The 22,020-nt window shown below is 33.1% G+C and overlaps 1 protein-coding gene across 18 annotated transcripts in view; it reads left to right on the plus strand.

Annotated features, from left to right (window-relative positions):
- The window catches only part of CHD9 (chromodomain helicase DNA binding protein 9), a 241,857-nt gene that overhangs the window by 92,599 nt on the left and 127,238 nt on the right, over nt 1–22,020 (plus strand). For 14 of the 18 annotated variants that reach the window (XM_074293386.1, XM_074293394.1, XM_074293384.1 and 11 more), the window contains one exon: nt 21,543–21,880. In XM_074293386.1, the coding sequence (XP_074149487.1) occupies nt 21,543–21,880 (338 nt within the window). Of the gene's footprint in view, nt 1–19,965; nt 20,392–20,483; nt 20,753–21,542; nt 21,881–22,020 lie in introns of those variants that run through there. The other 4 variants (XM_074293400.1, XM_074293402.1, XM_074293399.1 and 1 more) reach the window with 3 other exon arrangements.

Raw genomic sequence — 22,020 nt, forward strand, 5'->3', positions numbered from 1 at the left:
TGGTAATGCTGATTTGATTACCATTCTTTCTGAACTTGAGTTAGAAAGGGAGAGGGTGAAGGTGGTCAAAGAGATAATTAGGGTACTTCATCTCTGGGTGTTCTGAATTAAGTATCTTAGGGATGAAATAAAGTGTACATTTTATTTCCTTAAAATAAAAAAAAACAGAAAATATGATAATAAAACAGAAAAAAACATTTAACAAACTATTTAGTTAATTCTTTAGCTATTTACTAGGGTTGTATTTTCATAAGTTATAATAAATACTAGTAATGTGAAAAAAGATACAGATCATTATTAATTGCACCCCCCCAAAAAAAGTCTCCAAATCTATATTTAACGTAGGAGACATAAACGTCAAATTTACCCATTTCAAAAAGCTGTTTTTAATAAAACTATCTCAAGCAAGTATTGATCAATATGCATGTCAAAGGATTTTTAGATAATAAATTTTGGAACACCTGTTTTAATCTACATTGTTTAGAAGGAACTGAAATTTTACTGTGGAAATTGTCTTTACCATATATAACATTATTGTGATATGCTTGATTTGCATTTTAACTGTAAAAAAAAAAATGAACATTAAAATAGTGATTAACCCATTAAAGTATGAAAGCACTTTTGTATGAAGTGGTAAGCTCAATAACAGAACGATGCATGGTTTATAGGTTCTACATGAATTGTCTATTTATGAAACATGAATATAAGATTAAAAGAGTGAAAAATGTGTCACATTACATAATAAACAAGACAAATAACTTTAAAAATATGTAGATCCATGTAGGGGTGCAGTGGAGATGAGGTGGCTCAGTGGACAGGGTGTCAGGACTGAAGTCAGAAATACTCATCTTCTGAGTTCAAATCTGATCTTAGATACTTGCTAGCTATGTGACTCTGCAGAAGTCACTGAATCCTATTTGCTTCAGTTCTTCATCTGTAAAATAAACTGGAGAAGAAGATGACAAACTACTATAGTATATTTGCCAAGAAAACTCCAAATGGGTCACAAAGAATTGGATACAACTGAAATGAATGAACAACAATAAAAAATGTTTTATTAGTTTCTAAACTTTGTTATTTTTTTTCTTTTTACTAATAAGAAACCATTGCAATTGTTGACCAGGTGAGGAAGGATTAGATTCAAAACCAAGTTGATGGTTTTATGAATGAGAAAGGGTTTAGATGTGAGAGATACTAGGGAGATAAAATGATATAAACTGATATGTGACATGAAGAAATGAATATAATATCAAGGTTAAGAACCCAGGTTTCTTGAAGGATGATGATTTCCTCAACAGAAATAGGAAAGTTTTGGAAGAGAAGTGAGTTGGACTGGGAAGGGGGCAGGGCAGAGATAATTAGCTCAGTTTTTGGATATACTGAGTTTGAGATGTCTATGGGACATCCATTTTGAAATAATAATAAGAAGAGACTGCAAATGGATATATAGACCTGAGAATTGTTTGCATATAGATAATAATTAAATCCCAGAAAGCTTATGAGATGACCAAGTGAGAAATACCAAATATATGCCCCAAATGCTATAGTTGTAACAGGAAAAGTATCTATTAGCATTGGGCTTCTTCTTTATCCTTTATTCATTCATTCATTCATTTGCTGCCTTAACTTTATAGAGCAACTCTGTTGATGGGAAATTTTTAGCTAAGGTTGAATTATTCTTGTCATAGCAGTAAGGTGTTAAAAAAATTTCCTCCACTCACATTTCAAATCTCTAAAAATCCATTATTATTAAAGAAATTTCTCAAATATTTAAGCACATTCCTTCACTTTTTAAAAAAAATTTTTTAATGGATCAAATCAATCCTTTGGGACACGTTTTACTTGGTAAATAAACTTGTTGGCTATGGTAGACATGTGTATATATCAGTGTCAAGTCATCCGTAGTTCAATCTTGTCTGAAATTGATAAGACTTTCTTCTTTCTTCCACTTGAGAACTGGTTAATTATTTCCATTGTTTCATATTTCCTTAAGAATATTATACTCATATATCTTAAAGCATATAAAAATCTATAAATTCATCACTTTTGAAAAATTCTGTTTTGTATAATTTTTACCAAAAAAGGAGAGAAGTGAGCTCTTCTCCTTGGAAAAACAGAAAATTTCCTTATCCCTATCTGTTCTATTTCCTTTTTTGGAAGGAGAGAGTGATATTTATAAGGGATATGAAATGTACTATTAATGAATATAATTAACACTATAAATTAATTAAGGATATTGGCACTTGGAATAATAAAAATAATTCATATTCTGTGCTTTAAATTTTTCAAAATGGTTTGCTTAAAATAACCCTGTGAGGTAGATGTACAAATATTCTTATCCCCATTTCACATTTGAGGAAATTGAAGCTCTGCTCCCATACCTGATAAATAATTAAGATAAAAATCAAACCCAAATTTATTAATTTTAATTTTAGCACTCTTTCTTTTTTATCAAGATGCCTTACAAACAAAAATATAAAACAAAAACATGGATGAAGATCCAGCAAAGGAAACTGAGAAAGAATGGTCGGGTCAGACAGATAGAAGAACTAGGGTGAAGTAGTATCACAGAGAAGAGATTATCATGGAGAAGAAGGTGACTGACAGTGTCAGAGATTGCAGAGTTCCAGAAGGATAGGAATTTAGAAAAGAAAAAAAAAATCAATCTAGTAGATTTGACGATTAAGAAACTATTGGTGGACTCCCTGCAAGGCCCCAGATTTTGAGGTCACCTTTCCAAGCCTTTGACCTAACACTGATCCCTGCTGCTGACCCAGACTCCCATGCATGGCCTTTTGCAGAAATCAGCCACGATGTTACAGAACTTTAAGAAAAATGTTTGGACTCTACTGAAACCTTACTATATACCAAGGTTTACCAGGAAACCTGGGTAGGAATGGGTGTGATTTGGTATATTGTTTACAAGATCAGAAATGCTGATAAAAAAGTAAAGCTTTGAAAGCTTCAGGTTCAGCTGCATCTGCTCATGGACATCATTAACTGGATTTATGGTAAAGTGACACATCAGACTGGCTGTAAATTTGAGCATTTCATGATAGAAGAAAATACAAGGACTTCACATCTTAACTTTTAGGCTTTTGTTCATACTATGAAATAAAGGCACATATATATAAAAAAAGAAACTGTGATTTTGGAGAAAGCAATTTTGATAGGTCAGAAGTCAGTTCAATTTAATTATTTTACAAAAACCTACTGTGTGGCTACAAAGACAAAAAATAATCTCTTCTCATAGAATTTATATCTTAAGACAGACTAAATGAATCAAAGCATATGTATGCATATACATAAGTATATTATGCATGTATATACATACATATATATGTATATGCATAATAAATACGAGGTAGATAAAGAGAGAGAGAATATGAGTACTTTGGACCAAGAAAAACTTCATGTGGAAGGTGTTATTTGAACTATGTTTTGAAGGAAGAATGAATTTTCACTAGTTGGAGTAGATTCTAGGAATGAGAGATAAACTTCATAAAAGCAGGAGAAGTGAGATTGAGTGTTGGGTATGAGAAACAGAGAAAAGGCCACATTATTTATAATATGGGAATAGGTATGAAGTGTAATGAAGCTGGAAAGATAGATTGGGGCCAGGTTGTGAGGTATGAGTCAAACAGAAAAGAGAGGCATATATTTTGTGTATGTTTTTGATATAATAACTTGCCTTACTAATTTTGGCCTTAATTTTTCTTAGTGTAAGTTAATTAATAACATTAGCATTTAAAGTAAAACCAAGTTTAATTACTTATTTGAAGGAGAAAAAGGATAGAGGAAGAAGAAACATGGAACTAGAATTTACCTGTTTTCTGTACTTAAGTCACTAAACATTTACTAAGTACATACTATTGTGCTAAGCACTGGGGAAGCAAACAAAGGCAAAAAATAGTCCCTGTTCCCAAGAAGCTCACATTTACTGGAGTAGATAACATGCAAACAATTTTGTACAGACAAAAGATATATAAAACAAGTTGGAGATAATCAACAAAGATAAGAACTAGCATTAAGGGGTATTGGGAAAGACTTCCTGCAAAAAGTGAGATTTTAATTGGTCCTTGAGAGAAGCCTAGAAGCAGAGATAAGAAAAGAAAGAATTTAGGCACAGGAGAAAGATAGTAAGACAGTGAAAATGCTCAGTCAGGAGATGGAATGTGTTGTCCGAGGATGAGTTAAGATATAAAAAGACTGGAAAGATGGGAAAGGGCCATGTTATGAAGGAATTTGAACACCAGAAAATTTCATATTTGATAATTGGATCTAATAGGGAATCATTGGGGTTTGTTGAGTTGTGTGATAACTTGGTTAGACCTGCACATTACGAAAATCGATGTGACAGCTGAATGCTGGTGGATGAATTGTAGTGAGAAGAGAATTCAGGGAGCCCAACCAGCAGTCTGTTAGAATAGTACAGGTGTGAGGTGGTAGTGATCTGCAGCAGAGTGGTGGCAATGTTAGAGGAGAGATGTTTGCGTCAAAAGATCCAAAGTAGAAAGACAGCTCTTCTTTTATAGGTTTTGGGAGTACTACACAAAAATAGAATAAATAAGTAAAGAAATGATACAGTTGGTTATAGAGTTGGTGACATAATGGGTTTGAGGACCAACATAATTGATTATATAAGTGAGGCATGGAGAACAGTATTATTGGTTGGAAGTTGGGAATGAAGATCTATCAACAACTAATTCCTTCCCTCCTGAGGCTAAAAAATGTTCATTGTTTGAATCCACCTGCAAAGTCAGAGATAATGGACCAGATATCCTAAAAGGATAACTTGGTGTTTTATGGATATTAGACCAATCTTCTTAGTGTGTACTCTTATTCTTTAAGGATAAGAAATTTTCTTGAGGCAAGAATAGAACAATGATTAGCAGGAGAACTGGATTTCTAAACTTTTCTCATTACAGGTCAGCTGACGTTCTTTCTTAGTTCACAAAGAACCGTGACATAGGCAGTTACAAGACAAAAACAATTAATTTTAAATAGAATCTAAAAAAAAAAAAAAAAAAAAAAAAGATACAGAATCAACTTAATCTCCTTAGATAGAATAACAATATATCTCAATATATCGTGATCAGATAAAGAAATTCCAGAGTTAGTTAAAGTGGAAATATAGATGTTGGCAACATCATAAGTATATAACCATTTCTGTGTAAGGCTAGAATTCATGGAGGAATGCCTTATGGGAAATGAATGAATTGAGAAACTGGGAGACTATGGTGTTGAGGGAGCATCATTATAGATGTTAAAAGTCTCTAGTTAAAAGTCCGTGTTGGGGAGGACTGTGATGCAGAAGTTGAGGAAAGAAGGAAAATGTCCTGGAAATCAGTAGACAGTAGCCACAGAATTTTGTTTCAGATATATACAATCCATATATATTACTCAAAGGAAAAGAGCTTATTGAGTGATATACTGAGTAGAAGGAGATTTTGAGAGTATCATTGGTGAGCAAGGAAGATTCTAACTCATCCACTGTGACCAGTAAGTAGAATGAATCAATTAATGATGGAAGGGGTCTCCATGAAGCTGTCATCAGGAGAGATCTCAGGTCTCAGTGAATGCAAGAAGACAGAAAGAGCAAGAAAGAAAATAAAAGGTTTAAGATGAAAGCTAGTTTGTTCCCTTTTGAGTAGGCTTTGCAAAGTACAGTGGAAAGGATGGATAGCTTTAGAGTAGGATTCTTGGTAGGGTTCAGTTGGAGGAAATGGAAATAAGGGAGGGATCTATAGAAGAGCAAGAACAGGATTTGAACAATGGCAGCCAGGTGTACAGAATCTCTGGTATAGAAAGGGAGTGATTGGGTAGGAGTATATTAATCATTGAGAAATGAGTTTTAGTTATTATCCAGAGGCTCAGCTCCAGATAATCAGATTTATATTAGGGTATCATGTAGAATACTGCAATTGGTAGTGAGGGAGTGGCAGCCTGGTGCAGACAGCCATATTGTCTCAGTTTGGGTGGTTTAAGAGAATGCCTGAAGTGTAGTTATCCTGGAAGCAAAGGAGACAACACAGGCAGGCAAATAAAAGCCCACTGCTATGTAGTTTGAGTAGCTCAAGAGATGCCTAGAAGCCCCCAGGCAAGCTGACTGCCTCTAATACTGTATAGCTTCTCAGTTCATACATGCCATGGATGTTTTTTATAGTTTCCACTTGTCTGTATAAGATCAAATTATTCCCTACATACCAGTAGATGACATATGAACAACTCATGGAAATATTTTTACTTTCTATAAATACCTGCTATTTACTCCTATTTCTCAGTGCCTAATTGTCTTTCAATATGTGGATATCTATATCTTTTCAAATTTTTTTTTAGTATTACCTGACAAGTACTTATAGAGCAGGATTTATAATTTTTACTTTATAGTTCCAACTGTATCATCATACATAGAGATGAGGATAAGCATATGTAGAGCTGTGATTCTAGGATCTCTAAGATGAGGAAATTCTTCCCAATACTTTTTGAAATCTCTGAACTTTACAACTTTTGAAGAATTGCCTGGAGTATTGAAAGTTTAAATGACTTGCCCAGGGTCACCCACCCTGAGTCAGAATTTAAATCTAGATCTTCTTAGCTTTGAGGCCAGCTTTTTATACACATATCATCCATATGGTTATGTTTTTTTAAAATTAAATGTATTGATGAAATGTATCATTTTAAAGTCTAGAGCTGTGAGTTTTTCCAAGCCTTTTAATGGACAACATATTTTATCCTTTCTCTAGCATATAGTGAATTAAATAATAATCTTATATATTACTCAAAAGACAATAATCATTTGATTTTCCTGTCTGTTTATTCTGCTCTGGATCCACTAATCTGCTTAGTTGCTCTAGCATAAATTTGTTTTACTTTGTACATTCATTTAAATATGTTATTTTATTTGTTATTTTCAATATTTTATTTTTTTCATTTTGGAAAAAAATTGGTTATTGCCTGATTGTCAAAGACAAAGTAAAATAGTAGCCTCTGATTGACTTACCCTGATAGGAAAGGAAATATTTGGCTGTGAATTCTTTGTGGTAAATGACTTGATTTGTGTTTTTATTGCTTTTAAAAAAGGCTTATGAGATGGGTGATAGAAATCTGAACAATAAATACATTAGCTGGTAAACAGTTTTCATAGATGTTTATATTTTGGCATATAATCTTTCTATTACTATGTTATAATTAGTATTCTCATTTATGAGGAAGGGAAATCTTTTGAGGAAGTTAACACTTCTAAGTAATCTTGCTGGGTATTCACATGTAAATAAACAGGAAACAATGAGTGGAATTGTAAGATGTATTTAAACCAATAACTTTAAAAAACTAACCATTTAATTTTTGGGGCAAAATACTTCAAAAGATTAACAGAAATTTATAACTATAGATTAAGTTAAGGTCAGAATTATTTTTATCAATTAGTAAAAGTTTTCTAATTTATTCTCAAAAGAGTATATGTTTTAATGTGTTCACAAATGTTTCTGATTCTTCTGAAACATGGAAAATAAAGTATATTTTCTTTGAGGTTTGAAACCATAGATTTGTGGCTCTAAAAGGGAGAAATCTTGATAACAAAAATATGGAGTCCTATTAATGCATTCTGTAAGTTTGTGTATCCAGAGATAGTAGTCTATAAGTCAATTTTTAATGGATTACTAGATAATCATTATTACTAGATCTAATACATTCCTTCCCTAATGCCTATTAAAATTCTCTTTTTCATTTTCAAGAGGCATGTTTACTCTAAATAAATCTCCTTTTCTTAGTTACCTCTAGATAGCTGGTATAACAACAGTTACAGTAGATGGGAAAGATTGATTGTACTGGAGAGATTGCTGTGGTGACTAGAATTAAGTATCTGAGGACTTAGAGAGTAACAGAGTAGCTAGTAATGAAAATGAAGAGAGACATACTAACTAGTATTTATAAAACATTTATCCCTCACTACTCTCAATATCTCAAAGAAAGAATATTGGATATGGAGTTAGAAAGACCTAGGTTTATTCCAGTTCCTCTATCCTATTTGTTGTTGTTGTTGTTGTTGTTGTTGTTGTTGTTGTTCAGAAGCTAAGTGAATTGAATTTGAGTTTGATTATTGAACTTCTTAGGTAAAGATGGGGAAGGAGTTTCTTCATGTGGCAAGGAAAATCTCAAAAATCTAAATATAGTGAGTATGTTAATAGAATGAGAACCCTAAATTATGATACAGCAAAAGTTCTGTGAAAAGGGGTCATAGTCTATCTCTGGTGCCTTATTGCAGGCTGGGGAAGGGGAGGAGGAGAAACTGAACAAGAAAAGATTCTTTGGAAAGAAAGGTAGTAGTATTTCTTGTTGCCTACATTTAGGGAGTGAGGGCCTCTGTGAACAATAACTTTTAAAGTTTCATTGAGGCTAAAATAGTTGTGTTTATCTCCTTCGGAATATAATCTTTGCATCAGACTGTGTCTACTTTCTGAGAGCCAACCTCACTAAGTACAGAAGACCTGACTTTTTTGGCTCTGAAAATACATGAAACAAATTAAAATACAAAATGACTCAGAATCATATGATCACTTTCCAATGCTGTAGCAGCATAATGATGGGAAAAGGGGAGAATGGGTTTTAGACCATACACAAATATTAATTTAGCTATTGATACTCTAGATTTAAAGATCCTTTCCTAGTTACTAGGAAGAGAACACACTTTTAGAAGAACCAGATTATTTCAATCTTGACATTCTTACTATAACAAAACCAAAAGGCAAAAGGAAGTTAAGACCTAGGTATAAATTCCACTTTACATGCTTTATACTTCTGACTTTAAACAAGTACTTTAACTTTCTTTACAAATAGTTAATTCAATTGTAAAATGAAGGAATTTGACTAAATAGTCTCTTGGATTCCTTCTAGCTCTAGATCTTATATTAGATAGAACAGTGGCTTCCAAATTGTTCTTAGAGAGGCAGTTGGTAAATTTGGCCTTGTTGTGTATTTTAAGCCAATAAGGAACATTTATTTCGTGGGGAATTTGATTGTTTTGTCTTGTGCTGAGTAGAATGTAAGCTTCTTTAAGAGGGAACTTTTTTTTTTAATCTTTGTGTCCTCAAAACTTAGATACATAATAAGCATTTAATAAATGCTTACTTGAATGATAATGATGAAAAGAAAAAGGAATCTCCTGAAGAAAATTTAAAACCTTCCAAATTAACTACCCTTACATTTTGATCCTCAGTAACTTCAGGTTCAATTCAAGTGATGGCAAATATGTTGGAAGATATGGTTTAGGAATAAAAAGTGAGAGTAATCAAAGTCCGGCAAATTACATAAAACTTTAATGCTTTCTTTGGGGAAGAAAATAGGCAGTGTGGAACGTAGCATTAAAAACCCCTTCAGATACATAGAAAGTTACTAATGCAGGTGTCATTTCCAGATCTTTCCGAGTGTAGATCTAATCTACCAGAATGTTAGAGCAAAGATTAGAATAGTCCTCTTCAAATCTAAATCTGTAATTCTACAATCTAATAAAAAATAAAAATGAGAAAAATATCCTATGCAATTAAAAATTTTCAGTCTGATTTAAGTGAGTTAATGATACCAAAAATGAAAAATGATCTAGGAAAGAACTTTGACAATGATATGAATTAATTATCATGAAAAGAATAAAAGAACCCCAAAACTAATGTTTGTTTTTTTCATGCAGAAGGCATGGCAGCCAAAGGCTACACTGGTTTTAAACATAAACTTGTTTATAAAATTTCACAGAGAAGTATAATAGAAGATTATGAGCAATTTTTCTTTACATAATAAGAAATTATGAAAGAAAAAAAATCAGTTTGATGAAAACCAAAAGGAGAAAAATACACAGAAAATTGAATACTTATAAAAGGCCTATAACAAATTTTTCATCAGTCAGTGGAGTTCACTACATTTGATGAATTACATGATTACATGTAGATTACATGATAACATGCTTAAGTTCATAGAAATGTATGGAGGTGTCATAATTTAAAGATACATATGAGGGAAGACAAGATTACCAAAAGAATGGGAAAATTTTGAATTGTGTTTTTGCTCTTTCCCCTCTTCTCCAAGTGATCATGAAAGCACCAAAAACTTGCTGACCCAGATGCCTACTTTCTTATTTATATAAAATATTTTATGGGAATTATCCATGTATTTATTAACAGTATCCTTAATGAGTACTATTAGAAGGGAAAAGAAGAAAGGAGGGAGTAAATATATAATGGCTGTTATATGCCAGGCATTGTACTAATAACTGTTATAAATATATAATCTTATTTGATCCTTAACAACAAATCTGGGAAGTAGGTGATATTATAATCCTCATTTTACATTTAAGGAAATTGGCACAAGCAGATTAGTAACTTGCTCAGGGTCATATAAGTATTAAGAGTCTTGAGACCAGATTTGAACTCAGGTTTTCCTGATTACAGATCTAGCATTCTACCAATTACCATCAGCTTCCTTTAAAACAGAATAGGCAAGCTTTCTAAAAAGCAATATCCCATAGTGGACTTTGTCTTTACATTATATTACTATCTAAACAATGTTAGCAATACAAGATCTCACTGTTTTTATTGCTTATTGTGTGTTTTAAAAAAAGAAGACACATGATTTAGGGGGAAAAAGTATTCCCTCAAAATTTTTGCTCTAAATTAGTTATCTTCTATGCATGTCAGAATAATAAAAGATTGCTCAAATTATGTAACAACAGATATCTTTGATTAGTGATAATCAAGTGAGATATAAACCCAGGAATTATATTCTTGACAAAGGTATTTATCACTGTCATAGAGGAAATCCAGTAGAGACTAAACTAAATAAAATTTCTCTAAAGATGGTGAAATTTTAAGGATGGTTCTTTTTGTGGATTGTATCCGGCTTTGGTGTCATATTTTTTTTTTTTATTGAGCCTTGCTCAGTAAAATTTATAATTAGTCTAAAGAATTAGACTTATTTATCAGTGTAGTATAACCCAACTGGATGAAAAATGTCTGTTGTCTAAACTCAGACAATTATATGGATTCCTTTTATTCTTCAATAAAAGCTAGTGCCAGAATTAATCCAGTAAGATGATAAAAGGGTTAAGTGACTTTCCCAAGGTGACACAACTAGAAAATATCTGAAGCCAGATTTTAACTCAGAAAGATGAGTCTTCTTGATTCCAGGCCCAGAACTCTATCCACTGAACCTTATTCTGAACTTAAAACACACATGCACACAAAAGAATATTTTCTTACACATAACAGAATACACCAAAAAAAAAGGTAATGAAACTATGAATCTCCATTTCATACTGCTTTCATTTTTGATATTTTATTTTTTCCAATTCACATATATAGATAATTCTTAACATTCATTTTAACTAGTTTGAATTCCAGATTTTCCCCTTCCTTCCTCACCATTCCTTCTCTAAGTTGCTAAGCAATTTGATATAGATTATGTATATGCAATCATATAAACCATTAAATACTTATTAGTCCTGTTGTGAAAAAAGGAGCAGACCAAAAGAACTGTGAGGAGGAAAAATGTGAAAGTAGTGTTTGTTGTTGCTGTTGTTGTTCCTCCATCATTCTCAAAGAGGATCTTGACTTCAGGAAGGTGATGGCATGACTTGCAAATGAATTGAATTTAAGCTAGAGAGCTCTTATGCAAAGTCACTAGTCTCACTTTCTCCTCTAGAGCCATTTGGGTCCAATGGCAAGATATAAATCTGGGTGACTGTAGATGGCTGGTGGGAGACCTGATCTTTTTAAGCTCAAGTCTTTCTTACATCTCAGTTTGATTTCATCAATGCTCAATCAGTGATTAAGACTAGATAACAAATGAGAAACTGGAAACTGACTGGATGCCCATTAGTTGGGTAATGGCTAAATAAGTTATGATAGGTGAATGTTATGGAATGTTATTGTTCTATAAGAAACAATCAGCAAGATGATTTCAGAAAAGTCTGGAGACTTAGATGAACTGATGTTAAGTGAAGTGAGTAGAACCAAGAGAACATTGTATATAGCAACAATAAAACTATGTGATGCTGAACTCTGATGGACATGGATATTTTCAACAGTGAGGTGATTCAGGCCCTTTCCAATAGACTAATGATGGAGTCCAATAGACTAATAGATTCAGATGGACTGAATGTGCATCACAACATAATATTTTCACCTTTTTTGTGGTTTGTTTTTTCTTTTCTTTCTAATTTTTTTCCTTTTTGATCTAATTTTTCTTGTGCAGCATGGTAAATATGGAAATATGTATAGAATTACATGTTTAAAAAAACAGTTTGAGTTCCAGATTCTCTTCCTCTTCTCCCCCCTCTACCATTGAGAAGGCACATAGGAAGTTATATAAAACTTTTCCATAAAAGTCATGTTGTGAAAGAAATCATGGATGTTCCCAGCTCCACAGTTCTACTCTACCCCCTCCCCCCCATTACCACCACCAAAAGAGACCTCTGGAAAAATAAATTAAAAAAAAAAAAAAAAAAAAAAGGCTGCTTCGGGTCTCTATTCTGGCACAATCAATTCTTTCTCTGGGTATGGATAGTGTTTTGTTTTGTTTTGTTTTGTTTTGTTTTGTTTTGTTTTGTTTTTCATCATAAATCCTTCAGAGTAGATTTGGATCATTATATAGCTAACATTTCTACTACAACATGGAATGGTAAAGGTAAAAATGTGCATCTTTATTTCACCTTTGATCTTATTTGGGAAGGTTTCTAGCTTATCCCTATTATAGATAATGCTTTCTCCTGTTTTTAGATAAATATTACTTATCATTTTAAGTAAAAGACTTATTTATTCTTTTCTTTCTTAGTGTTTTTAATAAGAATGGATGCTGTATTTTGTCAAAAGTATTTTCTGCATCTATTGAGATAATCATGATATGTGTTTTTTTGTTGTTATTTGATACTTGGCATTTTTACAAAGAAGTTTACATGATTCTACATATTATTGTAAAAATTATCTTTCTTGTCTGCTTTTTTCTGAATGAACTAATGTTACAATGCTCCTCTTTTTGGGGGGAGGAAGTATCTATTGTTACTCCTTCAAGCCTCTTCCCCCAATTAAAACCAAAAGAAAAAAGATTATATAATATATAAGCACATGTGTTTCTGCATCTCCTATTCATCACTTCTCTTTCAGAACATGGGTAAACACACTTCATCATATTTAGTCATTGGATCAGTTCTTAAACTTTTCAAAATCATTTTTCTTTGAAGTGTTGTCTCATAAATTATTCTATCTGGTTCCGCTGAGGTCTCTCTTTTCCTTTTAATGCTCTCATTGTTTGTCATTTCATACAAAAATATTCTGTTACATAGCTATACTACAGTTTGTTCAGTAGTTCTCCAGTTATCCAAGAGGCAATTTAAGACATTCCCTTAGGCTTTACTTTTTTCTTTATTCTCACTTTTAAGCCTTACTTCAGGATCAGGAAGTTTGTCACTGGTTCTCCAGCTTAATATTATTTTCCCTCTTAATTCCTTTCTTATCTCTGATGTTTTTCTTGTTGACTTTGCATTTGTGTATGTTCAACTCTTCCTTTGTTTCACAAGTATGTAATTTAGCTGCCTCTCCCATCTTAAAAAAAAAGATGCTTTCCTAACTAATTTATTTCTCCATGTTTGTTTTGTATATGCCTCTTCTCATGGACCCTAATTATTAAAATGGTAGTTCTTCCTCCAGTTCCTCCTTTCTGCATTATTGTAATCTTTTTTTCACTCTTCTTTTCCCCACTTCTCACCTTTAGAACAAAACCATTCATTTTTCATTTAATTCCTTCAATAAGCTAAGAAGGCATTAAAGTTCTAAAAGAACATGTATTTCTTCTCCTTCTATTAGAATGTTAACACAATGCCATCAAATGATTCTTTCCAATTGCTCCAAAAATTTACCTTTCTGGTTTTCTCTGGACTCTTATATTTTAGAGCTTTTATTCAGCTCTCATTTTTTAATAAAAATACTGTAAAAGTCTTTTATTTCCATAAGGTGCTAGATAACCAGAGACTACTGGTCCAGGAATTAAGAGGATCTGATTTCAAATGTGGCCTCAGATACTTTCTGGCTCTAAGAACCTGATTTAATCATTTAACCTCTTTCTGCCAGTTTCCTCAGTTGTCAAATGGTATTAATGATACCCATCAGGTGGATAAACTGCAGGATTGTTGTGAAGATCAAATGAGATAATTTTTGCAAAGCATTTAACTTGTGCTTGGCATACAGTAGGCGCTTAATGAATAATTTTCCCTTTTCAGTTAAATGTCCAAAATTTTACTAAAAAAAATTTTTTTTTTACATTGTCAATTTTGCTGTGGGTGATTCTTACTTGTAAGTCTTTATATTTTGAGAATGTTACATACTAAGATCTCTTATTAAGTAAAGAAGGTTTTCTATAATTTGCTGTACTTTCTACTTTCTACTTGTAGTATTTTTTCTTTGATGTGGCAATCCTGAATTTTGGCTGTGACAATTCTGGGACTTTTTCTTTTGGGATTTCTTTCAGGAATTGATCAGTGGATTCTTGCTATTTACTTTGTTTTCTGGTTCTAATAGATCAAGGTAGTTTTCATTATGAATTATTGAAATATAATGCTCAGGGTGTGTTTTTGAGATTTAAATTTTCAAGGAGTCTTGTGATTCTTCAATCATTTCTCAAACCGTTCCTTTTCATTTTAGATAGCATACACCTTTTTCTGTTTCCTTTTTCAGGGATGCCATTCTTGGATAAAGTTTCCTGATATTTCTTCTAAAGTCATTATTCTATTTCTTTCCTTTTCTTAATTACTTCCATTAAAAAAAAATTCTTGCTTAGTTTCTTTTATGTGTTTATGTAATTCTGGTAATATCCTTTCCCCCTCTTTGAATCTCTAAGGAATAATGAGTGAAACATTTATGATTTACAAAACACTGTGCTAAGTGCTAGGGATGGAAATAGAAAAGTCAGATAGTTTCTTTTCTCAAGGAGCTCACATTTTAGTGGGATTGATAGAGAAGATTCTAGCTAAAACTCAGATGGAAAGGTCCCATAATCCTAAGGGTACAGTAGCAAAGCAGAAGTTAATACCCCTCCTTTAATGTAATTCTTACTGATAAAATCATATCCATTTCTGATATTTAACCATTTGCCAGTACCAAGGCTTTTGAGGACAAGGATTTTCTTTTCTAAGTCTTCACTAGATATTGACGAGAAGTAAACTGAGGTTCTAAACAGAGATGTGTCAGTTCCTTTTCTCTCTCTCCTTCCTTCCCCAAAGTAACCAAGGGTGGGTTTGGCAGCAAAGGAATTTGCTACTTAATGCTGTATGGAAACATAGTCTTTATTGATTAGAATGGAAACACCTGAGAGCTAGTGGGCAAAATGGCTGCATGGTACAAGGCCAATTTTGCAAAGAATAGATTTTTGAGGACTCTGTTTTATACAAGAGCACAGTCATTCAGATGCAGTGATGTAAGGAGGTTCTGGAGAGTGATGTAAATAAGATAAGGATTCTCTTGTTATCTTTTGGGGACAGACAGAAGTCTCTTCCCAAAAAGGAATTTCCTGCTGGCATTTGGTCTGTTTGAGCAGATTAGAATGGGGGCTGTAAAACCCCAGCCAGCTCAGATAGCCCAAACTAGTTTGACCAGATCTTGTATCAAAGGTCCAAGTCCCAAAGGAAGTTGGAGATCAAACAAGGAATATCAAGGGGCTACTGCCCTCAACAATATGATTGTAGCACTTTGAAGAGCAGTTGGCAGGTTATATTTCTTTAAGGTTTGCTTCTAATGCATGATATCTGAAAGTTTTAAGCTGAAAGCATGGATGGTCCTAAGGTTCTTGGACTTAAGGTCCAGAATCTCCAATAGGGTCTAAGGGCAGTTGTGATCAAGGACTTGAATCCTTGGATCAAGGAGGATACTGCCTCCCATCTTTCCCTTGAATGCCCTCCTTGTTAGTTAGACTGGTTTTTAAATTGTATGTAAGTGAGAGATGTTAGGGATTGCTAATCTTTTCTCCACAGAAGAATTGTCCTGCAAACTGGATCAATAGTCTCAAAGTATTGGTATTTATTGCTGGTACATGGTTGTTGCTAGTGATGAGAGTGGTAGGCCTTTTTTCTACAATTCCTTTCAATGACTGTGGAGATTTGGCTGAAAGCAAGTTTGATGGTTTGAGTGACATTTCCAACAAAATTATGGGGGTGCAGCTAAATCAGTGCTCCCAATAAAAAATTCTTCATATTTTTTAGCTTGCTTTTGCTCAATGACTTGACATTGTTCCGGAGTTATCTTCTTTGGGAAGATTTCTAGACTCGTAAAGATTTTTAATACTGGTTGTTTTATTTTTTAAATTCATCTCTTCAGTTCTAATTCCTGAACTATGGCTTTGTGTCAAGGCCATACTTCATTCCCTACTTCTTTTTTAGGTGGCATAATTGATCCAACTTATTTTTGCTCCTGGGTTTCTTCACACTTCATTCTTGCTCCCTTTTTAGATATATCATTTGACTCTTTTTGTTCTTCATGTAGCTCTCCCAGGTTCCTGAACTGACCTCCATATCCTAGAGTTAGAACCACCTAGATTTTTAATGTTCCAAGCCCTGGATCTTCAAGGTTCTCCTTGAACTTTCAGGACAAAGTGTTAGAATCCATAGAGCTTCTATATTTGAGCTATCAAAATCTAAATGATATAGCACCATGTTGGTCACTGCCCTAGCTGCTACTCTCTAGGTTTTTTCAAAATATCCCTCCACTTTTTCTGCTTCTAAACACAGCTTTACAAGTTATACTTGTCCAGCCTCTGGTTGCACTGGGAGTCTACCCTGTAATGGTACTAACTTTGGTGACAGGAGTGCCACCACCCCACCCACCCACCCCCGTCCCACCCTCTTCCTATTGCCCATTGATAGTTGACTTTTTGTGTAATTCTGGGGTAGAAGTTACATACTTAAATTTTTTTTATTGGATTTCTTTGTCATTATTTAGTTTAGTACAAACATCAGTGGGCTTATTAGAGTATGCAGTTAACTCCCAAAAAGGTAGGTTGGAATTAAGTTGTGAAAAGTTTTAAATATCGTGCTGAAGAGCTTGTATTCCCTCCAAGCCAAAATACTTTCTTTTCAACTTTCCTATTATTGCCAAAGGCTCCACCATCTTCTCTGTCATCTAATCTCATAACTTTGGTGTCATCCTCAGCTCCTCACCTTCACCCCACATGTCCAGCCTTTTTCCAAGCTTTGTTGTTTCTACCTCCATCACATGTTTTTTATATATATCCTCTTCTTTTTACTCACACAATTAGCAGTCTGGTTCAGGGCCATCATTTACTTCATGCCTTTTTTTAAATTGAAAAGCCTTCTGATTGGCCTTCCTACTTCAAGCTTCTTTCCATTTCAGTCAGTCCTCCATTTATGCCAAAATGATTTTCCTATAGTAATGGATTGTCTCCTCTATTCAATAAACTCCAATGGTTTCCCATTATCTTTAGAATCAAATATAAAATATTGTTTGCCATGTAAAAAGACCTTCACATTTTCCCTACCTTTCCATTCTTTTTTATTCTTTATTCTTCTTAATCTGTGATAATGTGATACTGGCCTACTTGATATTCTGTTTTCTCACTCCTTTTTTACTCAGTTGCTCAGTATCTTAAATAGTTTTCTTTATCACTTTTGTTTTCTGATTTCTCTGACTTCTTTTGGGTCTCACCTAAAATCTCAATTTCTTCAAGTGGTTTTTCTTATTCTTTCTATCTCTCTGTCCTGGGAAGGTGGAGTAAGATGGGAAGAGACATTTTTCTGATATTACTTTCCATTTTCCATTTATTCTGTATATCTACCGTGTGTGTGTGTGTGTGTGTGTGTGTGTGTGTGTGGTGTGTATACTTATAGTTATTTTTCATGTGAAGGAAGGGTTTTTTAAGTTTTATATTTTGTGTTACTATTGTGCTTGACAAATTGTAAACCCTTACTTATTATGCTTATCATTGATTGACTCACAGAAAGTTTTTGAACATGGAAGTGACATGGCCAGACCTGTGCTTTAGGATGATTATTCCAAAAGTTATGTAGAGAAGATGTTAGGGAAGAATCTGTTAGGAGTTTATGGCTATAGTTAGTGATAAGAAACTGACTTAGGGTGGTGCCTATATCTGTTTCTCAAAAGAGAAGGGAATGGTGCAAGGAATGTTGTAAAGTGATTGTCATTTTGACAAGCTTTAACATCTAATGGTGTAAAGAGAGAAATGATTGAAAAAGAAGCATGGGATGATTTCAAGTTTACATATTTGACTTGACTGTAAGAATGATGATATCTTTAACAGAAAAAAAAGGGAATTGATGAGAAAGGGGGTCTGTCTGTGGAAGAATATATTGAGTAGGAAAGATGAATAGACTGAAGATAAATGAAGGAAGTAATTGATAACTAGAAGTATGATATTCTCAAAATTAACATGGGACTGGGGTTCATTAGTAGAGAACTAAAACATTTTTCCCATTGATTTGGAGAAGTGGGAGTTGCAAAGGTTTTTTTTTTGTTTGTTTGTTTGTTTTGTTTTTTATGTGAGACTAGGGGAAAGCCATGATGAGAAGAGAGAGTGAAGAGGATTTAAAAAAAAAAAAAAAAAAAAAAAAAAGAACTAATATCTATGAATACAATCACTAGTTACACAAGAAAATTCATGAAATATCATGCCCAGGAACTTTTTTTTCCCCATCAAAAAATAAATTGGGTATATTCCAACTTAGGCTATTATGCAAATAGAGAGTTTTCTGGACTAAGCCAGTGCTGCTTTATCAATGATTTCTATAATTAGTCCAAATTGAGTTAGGTTATGTCAATTTATTGTTTACCTTCTGATAGGAAGTTTTTATGATATTAACAATGGGACTACTTAAATTAGCTGGTTTATTCTACAAGCTCTTCACAGTAATTATTCTTTACATATCTTTTGCAAAATAGTTCTTTTTTTTTTTTCTGTTTTACAGTTTAGAAAACCAAGGTAATAAAATTAAATAATTAGCCAAGGGTAGCAGAGCAGTTGGTTTTTTGTTTGTTTTAAACTGGAACTAAAATAATGAAATTTAATTTTAGTGATGTATTTTATGTGAAAACACTTCCAAAATGATGAAAGATATTTTCAGGATCTAAAGCAGTGCACCTGGCACACAGTAGGTTCTTTGAAAGATTTTGAAAAATTAGATGTGATGTTTTTACATTTAGCATTCATAATTTATTGCCACAATAAACAACCTTTTAAAAAACATATTTAAAACTATACTTGAAAAGCTTAACACTAAATATTATTTGCTGAGTAGTGTAAAGATACAAGTGAAGTTGTAATTTTTCAATAACAAAATAAAGTTATTGATCTTCAAACTGAATGTTAAGTAAATACTTTTTAAATTAAAAATCAGCACTGAGATAGAAGGGCTTTGTATTTGATTCTTTTTAATGGAGTGTTAAACTGAAATTAAATTTATACCTGTGAATTTAAATATAGATGCCTATAGTAATGCTTCTTTTTTTTTTTTTTTTTTTTTTTTTTTTTTACAATTTAAAGTATAACGCATTTTTTTTTTTAAAGAACCTATAATACTTTTCTTATTTTTTGAGAAAGAGCTCCAACTTCTTATGTGATCATTTCCTGGACCAATCCCTTAACTCATTGATCATCCTAAAGTATTTTTATATCATAAATAATTTTGTATCTTCTTTGCTAGAATTTTTATAGGTATCTGTATTGTGTATATAGATAAGATATGCATATGTTTGTTTATATGCATGTGTATATATAGCATGTTAGGCCATATCATAGTTTTTAGTTTTATAATTTTTTTTAATTGTCAAGTGTTTTCTTCCACATTAAAAAAATAATTTACAGAAGGAGTGAAGTGGCAGAGTAAGAGTTAACAACTCTGCCACATGTAGGGAAGAGCAGTCCATTGGGGGTTAAATTGCAGAGTCTAATGGAATAATAACTGGTAGCACCATCTGCTGGCCTACTTCTGCAGAAGGAGTCAGTATTTTTTTTAACGACATCTCTAATATTCATGCTGATGCATTTTGATGCTTTGTGCATTCATTTCTTTCCGTGCTTTGTTGGAATCTGGCTATCTGCTTACAGCTTTTGTGGAAACTCAGCTTTTTAGGAGAGGTTGATAGTCTTTGTCATACCTGCGTAGGCTAAACAGTGAATATATACTTGTCAGGGAAGAAATATGTTGATAAATCACAATGTGTATTTGTGGAGGGTTGTTCATATCTTGGTTGCAGCTTGCTAAATAGGCCATTTAGGAATCTTCTTTCAATGCTTTTCTCTTGAGCACTGCCTGGGGTGGTGAAAAAGCAGAGGGCAAGCCTTTGTCTGACGCCAAAAATGTCTTCAGTGAAGAGGCCAAGAGGAAGGGTAAGTGAAAGCCTGAATGAGTGGGAGGAGGAGGGGTTCTTTGGGCTAAAAGGCTAATGGGATTGAATAACCTTCCTTATTACTGGCTGCTGCTGCGGGAGTCGTACTGCATCGCCATCTTGAGCTTGTTGCTGTTTTCTCGAGTCTTGGTTATTTGTTATAGCCTGTAGGCCTTAAGGTGGCATTTAGTGAGTGAGGCTAAACCCTGCCTCTTTTTCCAAGTGCTGCAGCACTGCTGTGAAACCTTTGATGAGGCACTATAGAAAATGTATCCAGTGAAGTATACTAGATTTTGTCTGAAAATGTGTTTGGAAATTCCTGGTGGTTTTTCCCTTTGCTGTAGTCAGAGGCATGTTTACCGGTGAGAAAATAGCAAAACTGTGATCTGTTCTGTATTTGTGTGCATGTGTTTTGAATAAGAAATTCTTTCCATTCCTTTTTTAAAATTTGCCTTGTATCTACCTTTAATATTTCAAAAACATTAATATTTTTAATGTGGAACTATTAGAATTAATTTTCTCTACAATTATTTGAATAGGAAAAAAATGAGCAGTTAAACTCATAGAAGAGCTAAAAGTTTCTCAATTTTATGCAAGGTACTGTATGTATTTGATGAGATTACACATATACAGATCCCAGATTGTGCTTGTTTATGAAATAGAGATTTTTAAAAATTCACTAATAAATTTTACAACTAATAATTCTAAATTTGGATAATAATTTACATACTTGTTAGTTTTGTAGCCTAAAAATTCAGAAAGGAGGGGAAAGAGTTTTATTCTAAATGCACCAAAATATTTACAAGATTATGATTTGACGTAGTCAGTTACAGAAGTGGCCAAGAATGCTATGAAAATTTCAATGAATCTGTTCCATTTTGTTGTTTGGGGGGGGTGTTTTTTGCTTTGAGTATGCAATCAATACTAATTTAAAAGTCACAGTTCTGTTTGTTTTGAATCTACTGTACTTTTTGGTCAAACAAAATGTCTTGTGTTCTTAGCTTTGTTTACTTCACTTATATATTTGCTTATGTAATTCAACTTTACTAGGTAAGCAGAATTTTCTAGTTCCAAATGTTTGTGAAAATGACTTTAGATGTACTTTACTTTCAGATGTACTTCTGTAAAATATATTTTGTTTTGTTTTTTCAGCCTCCTTCCTCTAAGAAAACTGAAGGTTCTGGGACATATGCTAAGTTACAGAATACCCAGGTGAGAGCCATTTCTGAAAAGAAGCAGAAAAGAAAGGTGGAATCAGAAAGCAAGCAAGAAAAGGCTAATCGTATTATATCTGAGGCAATAGCGAAAGCAAAGGAACGAGGGGAACGAAACATTCCTCGAGTAATGAGCCCTGAAAACTTTCCCAGTGTTTCAGCTGAAGGAAAAGAGGAAAAAAAAGGTAGAAGAATGAAATCTAAGCCAAAAGATAAGGAAAGCAAGAAAACAAAAGCTTGTTCCTCAACCAAGTTAAAGGAGAAGACAAAAATTGGGTAAGTAGGTTAAGATTTAAGTTTGTCAGGTTAATTTTGTTAAAAGTGGAACTGGTTTGACAATTTAAAAAAACATTTCTTGTACTGAACTAGCCCTCTTTTTGCTTAGTATGGTATGCTATGTTTATTTACACTTAGTT

This window comes from Sminthopsis crassicaudata, chromosome 2 (assembly GCF_048593235.1).
Source record: "Sminthopsis crassicaudata isolate SCR6 chromosome 2, ASM4859323v1, whole genome shotgun sequence".
Classification (NCBI taxonomy): domain Eukaryota; kingdom Metazoa; phylum Chordata; class Mammalia; order Dasyuromorphia; family Dasyuridae; genus Sminthopsis; species Sminthopsis crassicaudata.